At 35.6% G+C, this 25,439-nt stretch overlaps 1 protein-coding gene across 1 annotated transcript; it reads left to right on the top strand.

The window, feature by feature from the left end:
• The first annotated feature begins 1,657 nt into the window (after positions 1 to 1,657).
• Positions 1,658 to 3,323, top strand: LOC131063574 (UDP-glycosyltransferase 89B2). Its single transcript, XM_057997428.2, has one exon. The coding sequence runs from the start codon at positions 1,694 to 1,696 to the stop codon at positions 3,128 to 3,130; it is 1,437 nt and encodes a 478-aa protein (XP_057853411.2). The 5' UTR covers positions 1,658 to 1,693; the 3' UTR covers positions 3,131 to 3,323.
• The last annotated feature ends 22,116 nt before the right edge of the window (positions 3,324 to 25,439 follow it).

Genomic DNA, 25,439 nt, shown 5'->3' with positions numbered 1-25,439 from the left:
ACTCCTTGCTCATCCAACCTCCCAATTACTAATTTTAAAGAATTCCAAAAAAATTATATCGAAAAGCCCATTATTAAATTTCACATGTACTAATAGTGGCCCACTTTACCTCATGTAGTTAGAATTTTTGGACTTTAATTGTAGGAGTTGTGCAACTTTATTGGTACCCATAACACAAAAGGTGGTTGTAGTGCATGGTTATTGGACCATCTTTAAGTAGGTGTTGTGCAACACTTTGAAATGACCACTTTTTGACCCTTGCATGCATAATAGATCCCACATCGTGCGTTGTTATTAGCCAGAAGCCAGAACAATAGCTATAAGCAGTTAAGTCATGTATGAAGGCAACAACAAAAAAAATTGAAATCCGATGTACCATTTAGGATATGTGGGTGCACGATGTTAGCTATAATGGCTAGTGGTATGCTTCCCCCAACTCTTGTTTCTATAACACTTGGACTCCTAAAAGGTTTTGGTCATTGATATGTGGACCACGACATTGGTACGATGACAACAATATAATTTCAAATTAGACTAACGAATGAATAAAACTTCAAGGTTATATTTTGCATAATTATAATTCATGTAAACATGGATAGAGGAATTAGATCCCTTTCCCTACACCCAAATATCTCCTAATTGCATTATTGCATTTAGACAAAGGCAAGACTTTGAACCACATAATTTTTTGGATGTCTCATCCAATAAAAAATATGCTATCGACATGACTAGTCAGAGATAATGGTTGGGCAAGAACTTGTGAACACTTTATAGGCTACTAAGAATTGTCAAAACTTAGGATATGAACTAGCACTGGTTGAGTTCCTTAATGCTTTTTTTGTTTTTTTAGTGCTGATTGGACCTGTCGACGCTTAAGTAAATACCAAGACCTTTGAAAACTTAGCAAAATAAAAAACATTTATCTTTTGATCAAGAGTTTCCAACCTATCATGAACAGACTAGAATGTTGAGGGAAATGACTTGGTAGAATCCTTGAGACCCAAGATGTTCTCCCTTCGAAAGAGATCCTTAATAATATTTGGATGTGTCTTGAATTAAAAACCTCTCTCAATATGAGAAGTGGATTTTAACAAAATGGAGAACATAAACAAGTCCAAAGGAAAACATAATAGGGTTAGTTCAACAAATATGTAAAACTATACTTTATCCTTTTTTTTTTATATTTAGGTTTATCCACTTTTCCCCTAATTCTTTATGAATACACAGTATCATTCACATCATTTATAGCTTTCATTTTCATTATAATTCGCTTGTTTTAAATAGTTTGCTTTGCAATAATTCACTTGTTTAAAATGATTCACTTTCCATTGTAGAAATAATTTAAATTCACCAATAATTTCTTATAAAAGAAACGTGCAAATCACTCTCATAACTAACTTTATGCACCCACAAATTATAGACTTTGACTATTTTTTTAATTCTCACCATGAGACTTAACTACTTATAGCCAAATAACTATAACCAAGAATGACTCACGTGCATTAGAAGAATTAAAAGTAAATGTATGTGGTGGCCCCCACTTGTCTACATCGGGCTGCCGTTTGCTCACTAAAAGTTAAACCAGTCTGGCTGGCAATTATTTTCAAACCTGTTTCGTGTTTGGTTGGGGATGTGATAAAATGGCATCCTTCTCCTTGTTACATCCATTGGAGATCCGGAGAGGAAGAGGAAGATGAAGAGGCCTCACGTGTTGGTCATCCCATTCCCTACGCAGGGTCATATCATTCCTCTTTTGGATCTCTCTCTTTCTCTCGCCTCCCGAGGCCTTGCACTCACCCTTCTCACCACTCCTGGAAACGAGCCCCTGCTGCGCCCTCTCTTATCCACCGCTTCTTCCCAGAACCTCTTCATCCAATCCCTCATTCTTCCTCTTCCTCCTCCTCCTCCTCCTCCTCCTCCGCACAACGAAACCCAACTGCTTATACATTCCTTGCCGCATTTGATCTATTCCCTCGAGGGGCTTGCCGATCCTTTGGAGCAATGGCTCCTGCAGCAAAAACTCGACGAGAGCTCGGATGAATTTGGGCCTGTGATCTGTATCATCAGCGATTTCTTCTTGGGATGGACTCAGGATACGGCGACCAAGCTGGGCATACCCAGAATCGTTTTCTGTCCGTCGGGAGCATTTGCTTTCTCTGTCATTTCTTCTGTGTGGAAATACATGCCGCACCTAGGTGTGGAATCTGATGAGGGTGAAGTGTCCATTCCTGGCTTTCCTCATCCTCTCACTCTTCGCAAGTTTCAACTTTCTCCCCTTGCACAGGTCTACAAAAGCTCGGATCCTGTCCACGAGTTCATCAAATACATCATGAATCTGAATCTCCAAAGCTGGGGTACCCTCATTAACACCTTCTATTCTCTCGAGACTCCCTATGTCGACCATCTCCGAACAGTTTCGGGCCGCCCTGTTTGGTCGGTGGGTCCTCTGCTTCCCCCTGCTGTGTTCCACCACAAGCAGAAGCAGGAAATGAATCCTCAGAGGGGGAACCCCAATTCAATCAATGAAGCGCTGTGCTTGCAGTGGCTCGATGGTCGGAAAGAGAGATCTGTTGTGTATGTCTGCTTCGGTAGCATGGCAATTTTGTCTGAGAAGCAGAATGAAGAGATTGCAGCGGGATTGGAGGCGAGTGAAGAGTCCTTCATTTGGGTCATCAGAGACAATGGAAATGCCAAGGTCGGTCTTGAAGAAAGAGTGAAGAAGAAGGGCCTGGTTATCAGAGGGTGGGCGCCTCAGCTCTTGATCCTCTCCCACCCTTCTGTTGGGTGTTTCGTTACACACTGTGGGTGGAATTCTACTCTGGAGAGCATTTCACTGGGGATTCCCATGATTGCGTGGCCTTTAACTGCGGATCAGCATAGCGACGCTCTCTTGTTGGTTGAATATCTGAGGGTAGCAGTCAGATTATGCGAAGGGCTAAACGCAGTGCCCAACAGAGATATGTTGGCAAGTGCAGTGAAGAGAGTGGTGGGAGGAGAAGGAGAAGAGGGTTTGCGGGTACAGGAATTGAGCAGGGCAGCGAGAGAGGCGGTGAAGCAGGGGGGATCTTCTTCCTCTAATCTGGAAGACTTTGTCACTTGCATACGAAATTTGGCACCCGACAAATTGTGATGCTGAATTTTTAATTTTTAAAAAATTGTGGATTAATTGATTGTTGTCCACATTTTTTTTTAATTAGAAAATCAGGGTTAATCAGGGCGCTGATCCTTTGTTCACATATGTTTTTTATTAGAAAAGCAGTGTTAACCAGGGCCTTTGTTCACATTTGTTATTTAATGTCCAATACCAATAATTATATTTTAAAGTTGTTATTGTGATGATGACTATCCATAATTGAATGAAATATATCCCTGAGCACTAAAAAGCAATGGATCATGTGATGCCACATCAGCACACAAGTATCACTTTTGCACAAGTATGGGGCTCACTTTTTTTGAGGTTGTTTTGGACACCTTGGCAAAAAGCATGCTAATGTGGCATCATATTTGATGATGTGGCCTTGAAACCTTAGTTATAAGCAAAAGACTTGCCAAGTAAGCTCTTGTAAAAATTTGGGAGTGATTTAAAATTTCAACATAAGATTTTGAGAAGCACGAAGTTAGGGTGCTCAACTAGTGGGTCCTATCCCCTATTTTATAATCTAATATTGAATTTTAGTTCGATTTAACACTTCACAATCTTTTTTAATTTTTTAGATTTTTATTTTTTAATATTTATTTTCAAAGATACCTTGACAATAATAATAACTCAATGTTGATTTCTTACACCTAAAAAGTACAATACATAGCTTACCCTTTTATACTTTTGGTTGGTAATCCATATTAGACTCACATATGTAAGTTATAATATTGAAATAAATTAAATTAAATTACATATAAACAAACAATAAATAGTTTAAAATGAAAAATAGATAAATAGCTAGCAACTTATCTAGAACTAAAAACAGTCTAAAGCATGACATTTTACAACAACACAATTAAACTTTGAATTTCAATAAACATTGCATCTCTTTGGAATGCATGATATATTTTTCATGTAACTGAAAAATTTACTATTTAATTTCATCCAAATAATTGAATAGTATTAACTTTGTCAACACGATACAAACATTTATTCACCCAACTATCCAAATTGATAGTTACGTATTTGTTGTATTGGCTCCATGCAAAACGAGATGGTGAAAAAAGCATCCACATGACATGCAAGGTTAATTTTTTTATTCAAAGAATTTGCACGTGTCATACAGTTTAGTCTTATTATAGTTCATCATAACCCATGTCTTTTCCTTGACAATCTACCATTGCATCATAGGAAAATATTTTTAATAAGTTGCAGTCATAAAAAATGTGTACATCCTCTACAATCACCTTTAGGAGAAGTGATGGTAGGTGAAGGCACTTGACCTAAATATACTAAAATTGTTTGTTAAAAATAGGTCAGGAGGATCATGTTACATTTAATAATTTGGTTAATTAGTTTTTAATTGGGTAGGAAGCTATTCCATAAGAGAACAATAATGATTTTATAAAGCTTTATTGAATGCAATTTAAACTAGAATGATGATAATGAAATATATTTTTATTTCTATTTGTAATGTAAATATTTAACTTATGTTGCTATTGCTCTACACATCAACACCATTATTAAAAAGGTCATGATTGTCTCACAACAATTATTGACACGCTATTTAGCTAATATTTGCAATTAATCACCTTTAGGTTTACTCAAATATGAATCTAAAACCAAATTTGCACCAAAACTACCTCCACTAGAAATGCTCATGTCACCAAACCCAAAATCAAGTCTAGATGATGCACTTGATGACGTAAAGACTTAAAGACTCTTTTTTTAGACCTATTCTTTTCAATCTGCACTACAATAAACAACATGCTAAGAGAAGTGAAGAAACTTACATTTGATAATCCCTCAACATTGTTATCAATCTCACTTGCTTTTCGCTTCATAACATCCTTAAACTCGTTTATTTTGCTTTGAAAGATTAGTTTGTGAAGTCGCTCCTCATGAGATTCTATCTCACAGTATTGCTTAACTTGTGCAACAATGACATTCTCCGATGCAACTATCTCTTACCAATTGTTGTTGAGTAGTCAATGTAGGAGTTAAATTAGGAGCTGATATTTTGTTTTGAGTTATAGTTTCTTAGACTTTGTAGTCTCCACAGTGAATACAAGGAGGTAATTAAGGGGTTTGTTATTGAATAAGGAAGAGCTAGAATTGTAGGAAGGACAATTTTTGAAGATGTATTTTTTGTTGTTGAATAATGAATATAGAAAGGAGATTTTCTTGAGTATGAAGACTAATTTTTTAGCTGGGCTTTGTTCTATTGTGTTTAATTCCTTTTTAATACAAAGGATGTGTTTACTAATTTGTAATTGCTAGAAATCGGGATCTTAGGATACTAATCATTATAAACAAGATCATAAAAAAAATGAAATGAGAATCATACATGCATAAATGTACACATTACACAAGATATACATGGGGAAAACCCTTTCGAGTAAAAAACCCCATAAAGCATCATTTAATTAAAACACTTACAAATATAGTCTATCATAAAATAGACATGAACTTGGGGACACTCCTCCAATACTTCCACATGGCCAATAATACCTCATATGCATAGTGATACAACTCACCATAAAGCTCCAAATTCACATACTCTCAAATGAGAGAGAACCTCCTTAAATATAGGAGGAAGGGTGGCTTCACTAGTCACACCTTTTCAATAACCCCCACTCATAAATAGTTAATAATCTAATAATTATTAGATTATAATTATTTCAAATGGGATATGCTTATAAAGCATATAATATATAAGGTTTTATAACCTTATATTAGAACATTATATATAAATGTTATAAGGATGTGATCCCTAATAACATTATGTTCTAACATTAATATATGAGGATCATTTGCATCATTTTCGATATCTCCAAGTGAGATAGCCTCATCAAAAAGAAAAGATTATTTCAAATGCCATTTTGCAAATTTCCACTTCATCTAATCCAAGAACCTAAAGCAATGAAGTTGTAACGACCCTATCATTCTACCCTTTCAATTTACTAACTTTTTATCCCATAAGTAAAAGAAATACATTGTCAAATACACAAGTAATAAAATTTCTCTTTTTCTTTTCAATTCAAATTATATAATTGAAATAAATATTTTTCATTTTCATTAATTATGTGATGCAGGAGCACAGATCTAGTTCTTACCGATTGAGCAGTTTTCAGTGGAATTGCTTGAGATCGTGGCATTTCTTCGTGTTTGAGTGTTTAGCATTGTGGTTTTGGGTTTATTCCCTCATGTTTGTCGTCTTTGTTGTGTTCAAGTTTCATGGCATTTGGATTTAATCCTGGTGAGTTATCGATTGCGGTATTGGCCCGATTGATATGTTCTTATCAGTTATTCTGGCAGTGTGTTGAGTGAAGTTGGACCAGGTTGCGGTTGATCTCTGTGACTTGCTGATAGTTGATTTATGTTTCTTGTTCCATGTCCGATGTTCCCAGAGGACCGCACATTGTTTTATGCATTTTGGAAGTTGTTCTTAGTGATTTGAGCCGACATGTTACCATTACACGTTTCTTGAGCCGGTTAGTCTTCGGGCCGACTTGATTAAGTTGTAATTATTTGCGAACGGTATAAATTGAGGTTTGTGAATCATTTGGGAGGACATAAGTTAGAGGATAGAAGACGGAGTTTGGATATCGAGCAAAGATGTAGATCCGGTGAGATTCTGATCCGGTGGACTGAGACCGGAAGGTAGGAAATAAAGATTGGTTATTCTTAGGTAAAGAAATACTATAGAGACACATCAAGGAAATAAATTCACTTACATATGAACGTTCCACTAATTTAGAAGCCAAGGGGAAAATGCCTTTACAATTATTTTATGTCGTCCATGAAGATTTATTGACTTTTAAATTGTGAGTACTCACAACTTTATGATCCCTCCATGTTGGATGAAGAAGAAGATTGAGTATTTCCCTCCTTAGAAGATGGGTGTAGATGGAGTAGTCATACTTGTTATTACTAAAGTTTGCAACCTTCACTAAGCTATCAATTGTAATATCCCTAGGGTTATCTTAGGGTTATTCAATATTAACAAACTCATTCAACAATCTCATACTAGTATTAATTATTGAAATCAATGATAGATCTAAAAAGGAACTAATAAAATTTATGGAATATTTCTAAATCATATAATTGTCTGTTAATGGTATATTAGCTTAAAAATTACCAGCACTCTTTTAGCTACATGGTCATCCCTAGGCATTGTTACTATCTAACCTCGGATTCAATCAATTCATTGAAAAGAGAAATTTATAACCCAATGTAGGGGTAGGAAGAAGCTTCGATTAGGTATGCTTGTCCATTATATGAGCAATTCCTCAAATCTGCAAATGATAGGGTTGGTGTTGTTGATGATCAAATCCTCCCTACTAAGATGCGACTCACTCTGATTAGTAGTTGTAAGTGCCTTGGCTATGGTTGATTTAACCCCCCAATATTGACCACCCCTTGGAATGGGGAAAAAACATGGCTTTGGTCTACACATTAAATATAGAGAACTCAAATTTCACCTTGGATGTAATTGATATTATAGATTAATCTACAATAGTTCCATAGGCTATTCGACCATCTTCATTTTTTTTTCCCAAAGGTCTTTACCCTTGTTCTTTCCTTTTGATTCTATTCCTTCTCAGAGAAGATGTATTGTTCAAGCTAGCTTGTAATGGAGAGTGCCACTTGGCAGCCTAGCGAAGTTTTAGAAGATACACAACTCAATTTTTTAAAAAGGAAATCCATGGACTTGCCACATTTTTCAAAGACTAAAAGTTCGGTAGATTTGTTAGAGGATGCCACTTGGTAGCTAGGCAGAGATTTTGAAAGTTTTTTAGTCGAAGCCAAGAAAATTGTTATGTCATCGGTCGATGGCCATTTTTAAGATGAAGTCAGATAAAGACGTGTCATAAAAAAAGGCATGACCGCAAGGTAATATTTTCTACGTTCAAAGTCATGGCAACTACAAGATGAAGGGAACTACAAGGCATTTTTGTGTGTGTGCATGAAGGATTAATAATGAAATTAAAATCATTAGCAAAGATATATGCAATAGCCATCATGATGAGAGCTCGATTCGGTGAATATGCAAGGGTTTTTCCTGTTCATTTTGATGATTGCAATTATGATTTCTAGTTCTATGTTAAGCCTACTAGCATTTGGTATTTGTGGTTCTTGATCTTAGTAATTTTTTGAAGACTATGTTATAGACTCAAACTTTAATTTTATCTCATGAATGAATGAGATAAGATATGTCAGACTGTGCCTAGTTTGAATTTATTGTATGTTTGATCTCATTGATGAATGATTTAAGATTCTATGTTACAAGTCAGTATAACAATTTGTTTTATCTTCTAGCTCTTATGATTTCATTTTAGTCATATGGGTTTCCAAATCATACATTGTAATTCTCTTTTAATAGCCATGCTTGGTGGGACCTTGAGTACTAAACCTAAGTGTGTATATGAGCCATAGGCCTATTACTAGATCTCAAACATCCAAAAACTCAAGCCTATTATTCCCCCCCTTTAGCAACTATAGCATGGTCTAGAGATGCCTGACAAACCCAAGTGTGGGCCCAACTGCAACCTCAAATGGCTAATATGCCACCCTAGAATTTCTTCAGTTGGGATAACAACAGTTCTCTAATTTCCCCTACACCTCTAGATCAGTGTGATCCTATCCCCACCTCAGCATAAAAATCCTTTCCTAAGTTTACTGGAGAAGATTTCAAGATGCCTATAGAAAATTTATAAGACATAGCTGGTTGTTGCAAAGTTCATAATATTATAAAGCTAAATATTGCTCTTAGACTACTTGCAATCTCTTCAAAGGCAAGGCGTAAGACTGGTATAGATCTTTGCCTTCAAATTTTATGGTAGACTAGGATGCACCTAGGAATCTTTTTTTTGATAGATTTTCTAAAAAAAGAAATTGCTTGTCCCTCCTACAACAATTGATAACTATTAAAAGAGCCCTGCAAGAAGTTGTAATAGATTTTAATACCTGTTTTCACAAGACTTGGAGAAAGAATTCCCTCAATAGCTCATCCCTCTCCTACTATGACTTTTTCATTCTTCCTCAAACCCTTCAATCTAGATATATCAATGATGATCCAATTTGTGGGAGGCACTATTTTGTCGCAAGCATACGAAGTAGCGGTAAGAGTGGAAAACCATTTAATAGATGTTGAAAAGCTCTTACCAAGACCACCCATGCCTATGTTTCTAAAGTTATCAATTCCACCTTGAGTTGATGCAACTCCCAACATGTCAATACCACCTTAGTCAATGTATGTGTAATCAAGTGCACAATAAAGTAATACCCTTCTGTCACCCTCCTTGATAGAAGAGATAAGCGATATGAAGAACTTGTTGAGGACATTTTCAAATGAAATCATCAATATCAAGTGTCAACAAGCTATGCCACCAAAGCCACCATATTAGAGCTATCACGGGACAAGTTCCCCTTTTCAACAAAGCCAATTTTAGGGAAGCGTCAAAACAAACAATCAACCCCCTTATAACCAAATTGTTCTAGTTCCCACTCCTCTCCACACCGCACCTTTAAATCCAAATTGAGAGCTAGTGGCTGGATAGAACGATTTCATGGATGACTCAAACGCCCGGTATTTTCCATGCAATGATGCTCACATGTCTTGGAACTATCCACAAGGTAATTTGTAGAAAAAGTTGGTAGAGAAACATTCCCAAGGCATTACTATTGATGTGAGAATCTATGCTTACTCTTCTCCAAGCATAGACATCATGATATTGACTGCTCAGATGCAAGGTATGTCTTTGGAACAAGAATCAAAAGTTTTATCTTTATCACACACTTTTCTCTTGGATAAAGGAAGAGAAAGCTATGTTTGGAAATGATATGTCTACATCGAAAATTCTGCAAGTCTAGTTTGATTATAATACTCACTCGAAGCAAAAATGTATCAATGAATTCATTCCTCAAACTCAACAACCTAAAGTGACTTTTGATAAATCTCTTGTTTCCCTTGTGGTGGTTCAACCTTTCCAAAATCCAAAGGAGTCATTTCTATTTAAGCCCAAAGAACCCAAAACATTACCTCTAGTATCAGTAAATGTAGTAGATCAACAAAAGAAGGCTCTTAATAATATATCCCTTTGGAATATTTTGTCTATTCCTAAGAAAAAAAATTTGTTGAAAGAGGCATTGGAAGGTCATGAAGAACAAACATTAGATGAAGAGCTCATTGAACAAGCCAAAAAGGAAAGAAAAGGAACTAGCAGTTCCCACTCAAATACAACAATCCTCAGCATTCATGAATACGAGTGATGAACAAAGCAAAGAAGTAAGTAAATCAAAGCATGTGCCCTTTTTCTTGATGTTGCTTATTGGAGACAAATTGTTGCATGATTCTATGATTAATTCGAGAGCTAGTACTATAGTCATGCTAAAACAAGTAGTTGAGGCCCTTAATGTAAAATATGATCTTCTGGAAAGGGGAATCTTGTAACTAGATGGGAAAAGAGTCCAAGCCATAGGAATAGTCAAGGATCTTCCCTTGAATTTGTATTCCTATCCTAGTATCACTATGTCACAGGAAGTGTTAGTGATTGATATTCACCCTACCAAATATAGATCTAGGTTAAAACTATTGTTGAAACCCCTACACCCTGAGCACATAGTCGATGATGCTATGATGACTTTTGAGCCCACCCATTCTTCCTTTTCAAAAGATGATATGTATTGTGTAGAAATGTTAAAAGAAGTAACCAGAGACAAAAATGAAAAGGAAGAGGACCTTTTGAACCAATTCATTGATAGTGATCCTTTTGGGAACTATCATGCTATCAGTCTAAGGACATATGTGATATTTGACAAAGACCAACTTATTCCATTTTTCACTAAAGATAAAGGAAGTATTGTTGAAGATAAATATTGTTAGAAATATGTGTTATGAACTATGCATTTTGATGGTGCGAGATGAAGAGTTGGTTTCGAAGTTGGTATCTATCTAACTTCCCCAACCAAAGAACAAACCTTAAGAGCCTTCCACTTACAATTTTCTTGTACAAAAAATGAAGCTAAATATGTAGGCCTAGACTACTAAGCGAATGAGAATCAAGCAACTAAAAGTGTTTGAAGATTTTGTGTTAGTTATCGAGCAAGTGTAGAATGTTATAGCTTCCAAAAATGTACATATTAGATCCTATAGACATAGAGTATAGGACCTGATTGAATTTTTTGAAGCCTTTAACATTCAGGTGATCCCGAGGAAACAAAACACTAAAGTAGATTGATTAGCCATGATTGGATCTTAGTTTTATCGAGTAACAGACTTGATCATGAACAAGTATAATGTGTGGGTGATCGTAAGACCAACAATCCCTAATAATGAGAAAAACTAGTAGGTCTTTGAGAGTGATGTTCTGATTACCATATTTATTCAACAAGTCAAGGAGTTCAAAGAATGGCTATAACCTAAAATTGAAGAGCGTACAAAAATGAAGTCATTCAGCTCAAGAGCAACAAACTTCCCAAAGGGTTGATAACTCTAGAAAAATTGTTCAATTGCAATGATACGAGAAATAGTGAGTGCAAGTTTGTTGTTGATAGAGGAGATTATACAAACCTAGAATTTGGGGATGGTAAGAAGTTAAAAGCTGGGAAAGAAGTTCCTCATAAGGATAGAGATCACCTTAAATCTTGGTGTGGCAAGTATAAAGGGGTCATAGCATGGACTTATGATGACCTAAAAGGATATAATCTTGAATTCATTCAACATACCATAGAGTTGGTTGAAGGAGTCAAGCTTATTCGTCAGAAGTAGAGACCAATTAGTCCAAAGATTGAGTCGCTTATGGCTCAAGAATTGAAGAAGTTGATTAATTCTCAAATTGTATAACCTATCAAACACAACACATGGGTGTCTAATTTGGTACCAGTTTGGAATAAAAATGGAGACATTTGCTTGTGTGTAGATTTTAATGATTTGAATAGAACCTCCTTGAAAGATCATTATCCATTTCGTTCTATGGAGCAAATTTTACAAATGGTCGTTGGGTCTAAAATTTTCTCACTGCTAGATGGTTTTTCAAGATATAATCAAGTACAAGTAAAAGAGGAAGACCAACATAAGACAATGTTCACCACCAAGTGAGGAACCTTTGTGTATGACAAAATGTTTTTTGGTATCTCCAATGATAAGGCCAATCTCCAACGTACAATGGACGTTGCCTTCAAGGATATGATACACCTGATAATCCTCATTTACTTGGATGACCTCACCATGTTCTCAAAAAAGAAAGATCGTTTTGATCATCTACAAAAGGTTTTCAAAAGATGTCAAGAATTCATGATATCATTAAACCCTGAGAAATGTGTGTTTGGAGTCCCAAAAAGATAACTCTCGAGTTATGTTGTATCAAAAGAAGGAATCTCTATTGATCTAGAAAGAGTAAAAGTTATCAAAGAACTTCTCCTTCCTATAAACGAAAAGAGAGTGCAATCGTTCCTTGGAAAGATAAATTTTGTAAGCAAGTTTATTTCTAACTTTTTTGAGTTGCTTTGATCGATCACTCTAATGCTCCACAAGGATCGAGTTTTTAAATGAACTTTTGAGGCCAGGATAGCTTTTGAAAGAGTTAAGGAAGATATAGTTTCAACCTTAGTATTGGAAAACCTAGACTTTCTAAATATTTCATTATGTATGTATATGTAGTGAGCATAGCATGGTTGTTGTGCTAACTCAAAAAGATGATGAGAAGAAAGGAGAACACACATTTTCTTTTCACTCAAGGACTCTCAAGGGATACAAGACAAAGTATAACTTTGTTGAGAAACAAGCTTTTTCTCTTGCCAAAGGACTCAAGAAGTTTCGACTTTTGATTGTTGGGAACAAAGTGTTAATATATGTAGCACATTCAAATGTTCGAGAATACAGAATAGAAGGAGAGATTATAGAGAAGAGGGCAAAATGGATAAAAAGATATTTTGGAATATGATGTCAAGGTTTGACAAACAAAATTCATCTGCATAAGGGGATTATGTGAATGCTTAACCATAAAGAATGAATCCAAATAAGAAGAGAATGAAGCTCCAGATTTTGTGAAAATGAATCAGCTTGAGCCCATAAATGACTCGGTAGCTGAACTACGGATTACTTTCATGAAAACTAGTACATACTTACTCACTCTCCCTATTTACAGGTTTCAGGGAGTTGCATATGATCTAGTCAAAGAGGTGTTATTTAAAAAACACTTTGATAGATTTCTCCTTTGACGTGTAAATAAAATTCAGGCAAACAAGATTCTAAATGAAATGAATAATGGTCCTATTAGAAGATAGTATCTGCAAAAACTACTACTTTAAAAATAATGCGTGTAAGCTACTTTTGGCCATGCTCATATATTGCCATGAAATGGTTAAAAAATATTGAATTCTTTGTTGGAAAGCAAATAAACTCAACCATGCCTCTAATCTCTATTGTGATTGATGAACCCTTTGCTAAATGGGAGTTAGACTTTATTGGAATGATTAACCCTACATCTAGTGCCAGACACAAATGGATTCTACAAACTACTTCACCTATTGGTCAGAGGTTGATCCTCTGAAAAATGCTACTGAACACGAGATTGTCAATTTCCTTGATAAATTAGTGAGTAGATTTGGTCCTCCAAAAACTATTATGTTTGATAATGCACAAGCATTTGTTGGGTCTAAGATGTCAAAATTTGCACTAACTCATGGAATCTTCCTCAAGACATCTTCAAATTATTATCCCCAAGGAAATTATTTAATAGGATCAACGAATAAGAACCTAACTTGGCTGATCAAACATTTGGGCTCAAAATATCAAAAAGATTGGCACAAACTCTAGTACCCCTCCCTCGATCGGACTTTTTAGATTCATGTTTTGACTTAAGTTGACTTTTCAGTGGATATTAGTGGATACATTATATTGTGATATTTTACTTAGACATTATGCTATGATGTGTTATGCTTTAATTTGTGTTGCAATGTATGTTGTTCATGCACTATTTCCTTATTGATAGTTAAATGTTATTTTATTGGATTACTGACATGGACTGACACATTTATTTTATGAGTGTGATCCATTATATACATGTTTCATGTGTGTGAGTGTATGGGGTGTGATGAGATGATTTTCCTTCACTCACTTCGGTGAGGCAGGGAACGTCACGATTCTCCTTCACCGGTGTGTTTACTGTGCGTGTATATATATGCATATGTGGTTCGTTGATGCAGGAAATTGCAGGTACAAGTACCGTGTAGGTACGGGGTATCGTCTCCACCTGGATTCACAGGTTTGAGCGTACCTTATTGACCTGATGGAAGTGGAGGAGATAGTTGTAAGGCCCTACATTTTAACCCTAGCCAAGCTCAATAGTGAGCATTGCCAATTGTTCGTCAGTTCCCTATGTCTGGTATGCAGGTCATGTGTTTATCTGGTTTACTTGAGTTGTGTGTTATGCGTTTGTGAAATTAACTATTAAATCTTAAAGTGTTTAATTAGTTAATGTGCTTTATTTGCATATTTAAATAAAGGGATTAAAATTAATTGGGACCCCTTAGTATTATAAATTGTTAAATCAATTTGTTCAATGCATTAAATTAGGGAATTTGATTAATTGTTATTTTAAATTGCGAAATTAAATCATGTGTATGCATTTTTGAAAAAAGGATTAAATAGAAATTGGAAAAAAAGAAAATATCCCACCCATTGAATTTTTAAATGGGAATTTTGATTTTAGAAATTTGGAAAAATAAATTCATTTTAGGAAAAGGTTTGTTTTGAAAAGTGCTTTAAGATGAAATTATGTGATTGGTTGAAAGGATTTTAACCTAAAATAGATGTTTTTGGTAGAACTTTTCTATTTAACCTGTGCATTCATGGGAATGAGGGAGGAGAAAATTGGGAATACAAATTTGGATTTTTCAGTTTGTTGAAGAACTTCTACAGTTGGAAATTGGTAGCTCTTCTCATATTTTCATCCAGGAAAGCTAATTCAGGTAGGAATTTGGTTTGTGTTTTGTTTAATTAAAAAAATAGGAAATGGAATTTCTCTATGTATTCATGTTGAACCATTGTTTTGCTTGCTTGAATTTGTGCTTTTAAATCCGCCTGAGTATAAAAATCCAACTGATTAAACATATTTGGGGGTTTAAATTTTATTAGTTTCCATTTTTCCAATTTGGGGAAAAATGAATTGGCTGGAAAAGTTTTGATGAAATTTCAATTTGATCTCCAATTTCTGGTTAAATATAGTTTTGATTCATGTTTTACTTCCATTTAGTTATAGTTGGGAGTAGTTATTTTATTTTAAAAAAATCTCCCTGGCAAGTTGTTATGCTGCCAAAATTTTCAAAAAAAAATGATTCTCTCTTTGTTTATTAACTCGGAAAAAAAGAGTAGTTTACTTTGTATTGGGAGCAACCCCATTTGGGGTGCGTTGTCCACATATGTGGGAAGCACTGCCTCACAAATGTGAGGGCAACACTGCCTCACATATGTGAGGACAGCATTGCCTCACATGTGTGAGGGCAACACTGCCTCACATATGTGAGGGCAGCGCTACACAACGCCCCACCTCCTTTTTAAAAGAGGCCAACGTGGCCATGGAAATCCACATGGGGTTGTTTAAAGTTTTTTTTTTTTTAAATTAAATTATATATATATATATTTATTTATTTATTTATTTATTTTCGTGTTCAATTTTTTTTTTAAGTGATTAAAAAATATATATGTTTTGGGAAATTAAAATCGATATTTTATTTTGAAAAAAATTAAAATTAAAATTTTATTTTGGGAAAAATATAAATAATAGATTAATAAATAAATAAGTAAATTTATATTTTTATATGTATAGCAAATATGTTTAATTATATAAATGATATTTTGGTTTTTAATTTATTGTGAGATGGTGATATTTTTCATGATGTAATTGGAAATATAGATGAACTAGAAAACCTTGGTCGACTTGTATTTTAAACGAATTGGAAAATTATTGTCAATTTAGATTAGTGAAGATGCATGTTTAATTATTGTATTCGCATTTATTATCGAAACTACAAGTCCTTGATCAGATTGTTAGTTGTTGTCATCTGGTGGTCTTCATGGTTGTTCATGTCTTGAGTCAAGGAGTTGTCAGTTGGTTAACATTGTATAAGGGCTTGTTTGGCCAAGTGGTTTTCTGTTCTTTTGAACTTCATGTACAATTTCATGTGTATACCTTGTTTTTGGGAGTTCGTATGATTTTTGGTTAAGTGTCATAAGGGAGAGTGGCTTTTGATTGGGCGTCGTACCCAAAGTGGTTAGCAGGGTAACCCATCAAAAGTTGGCTTAAGTAAGTGATAACTTAATAATACATTAGGGGGCTTGGTAGATGAAAACATTGATGGTATGATGAAAGAACAAGGATCTGGTCAACTACTGAGAGAGGGGGGTGAATCAGTAGATAGAAAAACTGATAAAATTTCACCTTTCTCATAAATAACCTCTCAAGTAAACTTAGAACTATAAATGCAATATCTTTGTCAAGATAAAACTGTCAAGATAAACTGGTTGACTGTTGCAACAGATAATAGTAAACAACTTGAAACTCACAATCATCCAAATACTTTTACTTGACATACGTAAAACTTCATTTCAGATTGTTACCGATTAACATAACTTATCAAAGTGAAATAAGTAGTTAAGCAAATCAACCATAGAAATATAACCACAAAAACATTCACCACTTGACACAATATTTTTGACGTGGAAACCCAAATGGGAAAAACCACAGTGAGATGAGACTCACAAGATAAATATCTAAACTCTTTTGAAGTTTGCCCTGTTAGGAGACAAGCATGTTAAAGCTTTTACAAAAAGTCATGTTAAGAACAGATCCTGTTAGGGACCACCCAGTTAAGGGATTGACAATAATGCCTTGTTAGAAGCAATACCCTATGAGGAGTAACTTTTGTAAAGGATTTAGAATCCAAGCTAATGGATCACCTTGTTAGAGGATTTGAATAACACCAAGCTTGTTAGAGCTTACCCGGTTAAGGGATTTAACTGTTGTAATTGTTAGAAAACAATAGGAGTTTGTTGATCTGTTTGAATATCACTTCACTTGCTTGTTTGTATCCTTTTCATGCTCTTATCTGCCTTTACTCAAACTGTAGATACATCATCCGGTTCGGCAACCACACACTCAATTCAACTTTGCCAACACTTCAACTAAAACAACTCATTGACCTTATAAATAAATCAATTAGGTCGGTAACACAACAAAAACCTAATCCTCACATAGAGATTACAAACAAGTCAATTCAAGTATGAACATTGGATTACATAACAATATCTACACATCATTCAAGAAAGCCTCGACCACTCCTTGATCACCGCTTCATCAAGCTCAGTAACTCATCACGCACTTTGCATTACATGCAATATACTTGCTCATTCCCTAGATTAAACAAAATTAACTCAACGTGCCAAAAACTCTTTGAAACTCTCTTCATACAATATGCATACGTGTCATAATCATTACCACTCATTATCAGATCATAAACCAATATAACCAATTCACTAGACTTAATCGGTTAGGATTTATCAAAACAACAAGTAGGGTTTACCGGTTCAACTCTCCAATGCTTAGCAATACCGGTTCACTCCACAAACTCACCTACCGGTTATAGTTCCTTTCAATTAGCTCTTCCTACCGATTACACAACAACATTATCACAATAACATTGTCGGTTTAATTGACATCAATGACAACATAACAAATCATTAATGCAATCTTCATACAAATGCCAACAAACACTAAGTAAGATAATTTTACCTCACTCATGGTTGAGTGCTAATACAAACTTAGGATGCAGTGAGAAGGCCTGGAATGGAAAACCAACAACCTTGTTTTCACGAAAGGATTGTTTGGGTCCACATGAGACTTGGATGGGGCCGGAGGTTTCGAAGAGGTTACCAGGGTAACCCAAGATGGGGGTCGAGACCTATGGAGGTTTGCCAGGGTAACCATACCAAGCTATGTGATGACACTCTTCTCTTATGGTCACTAGTATGTAGTCTTGTTGATTTCACTTGATTTTGATGTGGAGTCATGTTCTGCAAGTGTTACTTCATGTGTGTCTATCTGTTGTTGTGAGTTTGACCGTGTGTGTGTGTGCATACCTTGAGGTTGCTAGTGGTTCTTATTCCTATCTCCTAGCATGGTGGGGTGGTTCTTTTTGAGCCACATGGTCGGGTGGTCGTGCCACTTTCTATTGGGTGTGTTTTTTCCTTCTTACGGGAGTTGGCTTCACAAGTGTTCCAGTTGCGCTTGGATTTGAGCATTTTGTTATCTTGTTGGATCCCATTTTTCATGGATCATTCTTTGTATATCATGGACCTTTTATGGTCGGTTGTAATTATTAAATTGTATGCCTTCATGGCAAGATGTAAATTGTGATGTAAACATTATCTGATTTTGTAACTTAGTGATTATTGGAATGCAATGTAATTTCTACCTTATGATGCAAACAATGTATGTATGGAAATTTAATGTAATGCATATGTTTCATTTGCATATTAGATGTAATGTATGGTTAGATTCCTAATGAATTAACTTAATCATGTTTTCTACAATTAAGACTATTGGATGAATTAACCATTGATTAAGTGTAATTGCATTATTAAGTTTAATCAACTTAATTGGATTAATTATTGTTAAGTAATGTTAGTGGTAAACCTAGTTAACCAAGTTGGGAAACCCTTTAGGTGTTAAGTTAAGTCTTCCATTGTGAAATTTAAACTTAATATTAACTCAATGTATCATTAAGCTTATTAAGTTTTAAAAAATATATATTTGCACTCTTATCTAGTGTTTTAGTTTTATCCCTTCAAGGTTTCCTGGCGGGGCATTACACAAATATTTGAGGGCAATCTTACGGGCTGATCACATCACTCCCAAGCAGATTTTAAATGCAAGTCCATATGAGCTTGTATATGGTAAGGAGGTTGTGTTGTCAATCTCCATAGAAATTCTTGCATTACAATTGCTCAAATATCTAGAAATAGAACAAAATAGAGCCATGCAGGTTAGGTTGGCAAAACTACTAAATCTTCAAGAATCTAAAGAACAGACTTTCAATGCCCTAACTAATCATCAACAAATTGTTAAAAAATGGTTTGACAAATGGTCTTCAAAGCCCCATTTTAAGGAAGGTGACCTAGTCTTGAAATATGATGAACACACCACCAAGCTACGTCAACATGCAAAATTCAATGGTTTGTGGGGAGACACTTTTCACGTCATTAAATTCAAAGAGAGAAACTCTTTTGAGTTGGAAGATATGAAAGGTAATGTTCTAGGGATTCTCGTCAATGAGATTCATCTTTAAAAAAATTAATAAAGGCTTCAACCCTCTCAAGATTGTAAATATTAGTTAGCTTTCTTGATTTTTGTGTTGTTTCCTTTTCCAATAAGTACTATAAGGTACAAGTTGCAACCTGGGCCCACTCTAAAATTTGCCAGCACAAACTATTCCCTTAGAATGTTCAAGTGAAATGACTACTATCTACCACCTTAGGTTAGGGTCTTAAATTCTTATCCCCATAATAGTTTTCTATGTCACCTTTCTAGCTACACCTTCTCTAATGTGGGGGCTTAATGAGGTGTTGGTATGGCATCATTTAATGAAGGCACTTTTCTCAAATAGGTGGTGGTTACTTAGGCCAATAATCTCTCAAAGGGTAATAACTCATTATTGATATTTACTTTTGTATGCATTGTGTAAAAGAATATTGGTGAAGAGAGTAGAATTTGGAAGGACTGTAAAAGATTGTAAATTCTTGTGAGGAATTCAAATTTTTTGAAGAAGGTAGTTGGTTGACAAGCTCTAATTGGCAAAATCTCAATATGGCTCCAGCAGGCTCAAGTTTGAATGTTCCAGTGGCCTTATCATTTCATGTAGACATTTTCACTGACATATCATACACTTCACCTACCATGCTTGCAAATTCATTGCTAGAAGGTAACAAGGCATTAGACCATGTCAGCCAAAGAAGCATTATCAACTCAGTCCTAGTGCAAGATTATGCAGATAATATATATGACCCAAGGCTGCAACAAAACCCTAAAAATCTCTATGAAGGTGCCTTGAATTAGAGATAGAAGAGAGAAGATGAAAAGAGATACGGGTCTACTTGAGTCTACCTTTGGTATTTTGTACTTTTGCAATTCATGGTTTCATTTGTCCACCCATATCTTGAGCTTGTACGGTTTTGTGCCTTACACTTTGATGCACACACAAATATTATTCAAGGAGGGGAACTCTGTGTTGTTACTAGTGCATGTAATGCCTACCAAAATACCCTAGAGAAATAATCCATAATCTACTAACAAATGGAGATAAAAAAAATTTAAAACCATTCATTACTTCTATGTTATCACTAACATACATTAAATACAACATTAGCTATTTACAAGATCACATTTAACCAACATGAACATAACCATAGTACCATATTATGCAAGCGGAAAAATTTATTTAAACATTAACATATCACCAAATAAGCTCTTACAAACATATCTATTCCCAGGGTATCTCAACGTCACTACTTGACATAATTCTAACACATCACATATCCATCTGGAACATTATATTCCATTATCAAACTAGCCATTTAATTTCCATACATCTAGTATAAACATTAGTACATATGCATAACTCTTTCACATTACATTTTCTTAGGTTCATTTTAAAACAGCAACCAAATATTCCTAAAACTCATACTTCGATTTATCATAATGCATCATAGATCTATTTAACCATTTCATATAGATAACTCATATTTACTTAAATAAGATTCAAAACAGCAATTACAACTCTTTCAATTTAAATTTCATAAGATTTCATATCACAATACTATCTCATGAATTCAAATGCAATACAAATACATAACCACTAGCTCTTTCCTTTCCCACATAGAACTCATAAATTCTTATTACATAATGAATATCCAATATATCAAGGAATGATCAATGAATACTTCTCCTAATCCACTACATCATATCCCATTTCAATTTCATCTATGAATACATGAAGATACATAACACAAAGGTACATAATCTCCTTAACTTATATACATCATCATGATACAGTGTTTCCTATTCCAAGTACATAGAAATCAGCTCCAAGAATATTCACATAATGAAGAATCCAAGAATCCAATCCACACACGCTTGCATCTAAGAAGAACATCCCAATGGAAGAAGGCATTCAACCACCCAACCATGTGGAACCAAATAGGAACCACCCCCCATGCTAGGAGATGAAATGGGGTTCCAACTCACACTCAAGACCTAGGCTGGCACCTAACAACCAAGGGACTCAACAAAACAAGACAACATCAATAATTCAAAGATCAATCACATCCCATGGCTAAATCATAAATCAATAAACTTCCAGAGGCATTGATAACAACAAAGGCATATGGATAATGGACACGTGTGGGGTAGAGTGTCATCACATGTTAACCTCATGTGGAATCTTTATCAACCTTGGAGCCAAACAAAGGAGATCGGTTTACCGCTCCAATGGTCTTCCCAATCTAAGATCCCAAAACCACCTCCCTGGGTTTGTCCAATTGGGGTGCAACAACATATTCTTTATCTTGATTATGTGAATTCCTAATTACCCAAACCCACTAATCAATTATTAATATTGTTATCAATTGAAATTAAAACATAAACTCTTCATGTGGTTCCATAGGTCTAGACCCCCTCCTAAATATCTATTGCTCATGGCCTAGGTCCTACACATGCAAGAGCCCACTCTCCCAACCATGGACCATAACCATAGGGTAAAACATACATCCAAAGAACATAATACCATGTCATGAAGGCTCACAATGAATATAAAAATAGTCATAATATACTGAGACAAACTGATCATAACGAGATACATATAGCCATACACATGGTAAGAGCCTTCACCGAATCGATGCAAAAGAAGAGCCAATAATGAACTTGATCCAAGAATGAAACCAAATCCATGTCAAATCCTCTACAGTGAGGCAAAACACATCCCACTGGAGCCATATAGAAAATCCTCAACAGCGAGGAATTCTCCCTCTCGTCGAAGCAACACATCGCATATGAAACTGATGAATAATGATGAACAACAAATACCCTAACTGGTACTGAGAGGGGGGGGGAATCAGTATAGACAAAAACTTCTCAACAACTTATCAAGTTAAAACAATGATAACCGGTTGTCTTCATCATTGAACTTAACCATGGAAATACCGGTTAAACACAGTAAGACTTCAGACAGCTAAACCAGTAAAACGGAATACTTCAAATAACACTCAACACTTGATAACTACTTCACCAATATACTCATTCATGTGTTGTATCAATAATACCATAACCATTAGCTCTGCATGCATATTCACCTAAACAAAGATTACTCAATCATCACATGAAAAATGCACAACTCATGACACACATATTTTTCACGTGGAAACCCAAATGAGAAAAACGACGATGGGGATGAATACCCACAAGCTTGTTTTTGAGCTCTTTTGAAGCTCGCTCTATTAGGAGCCTAGTCCGGTTAAAGACTTTACAATAAGGTTTTGTTAGGAACCTATCCTATTAAAGATCACCCGATTAAGGGATGGCTATATACCCTGTTAAAGGTTACCTTGCTAGAGGATTTGAAGAACTCAATGATCTTGAGTCACCTGGTTAGAGGATTTACAATAAGCCTGTTAAAGCTATCCGATAAAGGGATTTTCCAGTTGTTGAAATGGTTAGAAGACAATAGATAAAGCTCTGATCTGATAATAGCACTACATGCTAAGGCAAATCTTTTTCAGTTCCTCTACTCTGCAATCACACTCTACAGCTTCCCACTCACTGGTCTGGCAAGTATCTCATCACTCAGATACAAACGCAACATTTTCCAACACAAACAATAACAACCATCATCGACCTTATAGACAACAATTAGGTCAGTAGCATAAACCCTAAACCCTAAACATTTTAGGTTTACAATTACAAGCGGTCCAATCCTGGTCGTTCAAACACTTTGCATAGAATAAAACAATCTCAAACAGATCACAAGTCATTCTGCATCGTCCATTCTTCACCACACATGGAAATTAGTAACCCATCACGCTCTCTTCACATACCGCTAAGAAGAATGTTCATTCCTGAGGTAGACATTTAATGCAATCGATCTTCACATGCAAGATCCTCAAGGAAATCCTTCACGTGCACAAAACTAACGTGGCATCTCGATCTCATCCTTATTTCATAGCTAACTCATCACAGAATATCACCGGTTGCATCGCACAAGTTAGATTTCCAAACCAGAAACCCTAGAGTTGAGACTACCAACCGGTAGTCACACTTAGTGAAACCTTGACACCGGTTCACTTCATCCCTTCATACCGGTTCTTCAACTTGAACATCAATAACAACTTCTTCCAATCTTCATACTGGTTCACCTGTACTTATTGACATCAATGACAACATATGTTATCATCATATCATCATATGCCAACAGAAACACCTCATTGGTAAAGCATGAATCAGGGATAACTTTAAGAAACCACCCCCTGGGCAAAAGTGTAAAATCCTGGCGAATCAAACATTATTTTTGGGGGGAAATTTTCATATTGATGGCAAAAATTGTTTTCAAAATAGGAAAAAAATTATTTTGTATTGGCGATTTTTTTCTAGGGTACGAAAATTCCATAAAATTCTGGCGAATAATACCTTGTTCTGTGGGAAAAATATATATTGTAGGAGGCGAATTTTTTTTATTTAAAGGAACAAATATATAATTGTATGGGCGAAAATTTTTAGTCCGACGGAAAAATTATTTAAACGTATTGGCGATTTTTATCTACCGCTTGAAAATTATTTAATTTGTTTGGCTAATATTTTGTTATTTATGAAAAAAATAAAAATTATTGGCGATTTCATGAATTCATTGCCATATATAGACAAGGCACATCATATCACATTAGTACATCACATTGAGTCTGGACTGTGCACGATGTATCAAAAAGTGCAGCCTCTTTGACACGTGAAGGGTGACACGTACCTAAAATCCATCAATGATTTTAAATCATTCGATGATCATAGATCAATGGCTGAAGTTTTATTTCGGCCCAATTTTCTGAAGAGAACATAGTTCACCAGGAAGTGCCCGGAATGGAATTGGATTAATAGACACATATCAAATGTCACGATCGATAATGTTGGTCATTTAATATATGTCTAGTCACTAACTGCAATCCACTCTGTCCCCACGGCTTCCAATGTGGCACTTGCCAACTTGGTACTGGTTTATAGTTGTTTCCAATTTCACACACTAGTGCATTTATGAGAAAGATTTGCAGAGATATACAAAAGATTTAAAAAAATTTAAAGCAATTAATACGGTTAGAGAAGGTATTATTAAAATCAAGAGCTTCAGCTATTTATATATGATCTTTGCTTCTTTCATCTTCAATTAGCCTTTGCCATTTGGTAGATAAATCGTCGGAGTTCATGATATTTAAATTTTGCCTCTTGTTTAGGTCTATAGGCTCAAGTTGTTTAATTTGGTAATCTGATTTGTCAAGATGGGCACTCCTATCCGCTTGAGAAGCATTTATGCTGAGGACCAAAGGGCCTTTTTGGGCTTCGTTAGAGACCCAACCCTCCAATCAATCTGCAAGGAGGTTGGGATGTTCACCAATGAGGTCGTGAGGATGGTGTTGGGCAGAGACTTTCTGCATAATGAAAATAGATAACATGTTTACACGGACATTACATCCCAGTTCTTGGCCTCTCTTCTGGACCTAGGAGGAGACAAGGCGGATATGCTGATGTTGATAAGGAAGGTTTTTAAGGAAGAGTTCCTTGGAGATGACGTTACTATTGTCGTACTTGGAGAAATAGGGGTGGGGATCCCTTGGGCGAGTGAATTAACCAAGCTTCTCCTCCCTGACCAAATAGTGCCAGTGGCCAGGAAACCGTTTCTTTTGAACCTAAATGCGGAGCAGTTAACGCGTCATAGGAAATGGGCACGGATTGGCAAGGACTTTCTCCGGAAATGGTTGCTCCTGGATGACTTTCCGAACTACAATTGGCTTGAAGAATTCTCTCAGCTTATGTTGTCTGAAGAATTCTACTTGGAGGGAGGGCCAGATTCTTAGGGTAGACCATCCACTACCTATGCCCTAGCCCTAACCCCTTAGTAGTTTTTTTTTTTTGGCTATGTCCTCGTAACCTGAACCTCATAGGCTCAGTGGCTCACTCATTTTGGCTTTAAAGTTTTTGAGGGACTC

This window comes from Cryptomeria japonica, chromosome 4, assembly GCF_030272615.1.
Source record: "Cryptomeria japonica chromosome 4, Sugi_1.0, whole genome shotgun sequence".
NCBI lineage: Eukaryota > Viridiplantae > Streptophyta > Pinopsida > Cupressales > Cupressaceae > Cryptomeria > Cryptomeria japonica.
This window is presented reverse-complemented; position numbering and strand designations above follow the sequence as displayed.

Excerpts from the sequence above, each read along its gene's own strand:
- LOC131063574 (XM_057997428.2), top strand. The coding sequence starts at position 1,694 with ATGAAGAGGCCTCACGTGTTGGTCATCCCATTCCCTACGCAGGGTCAT.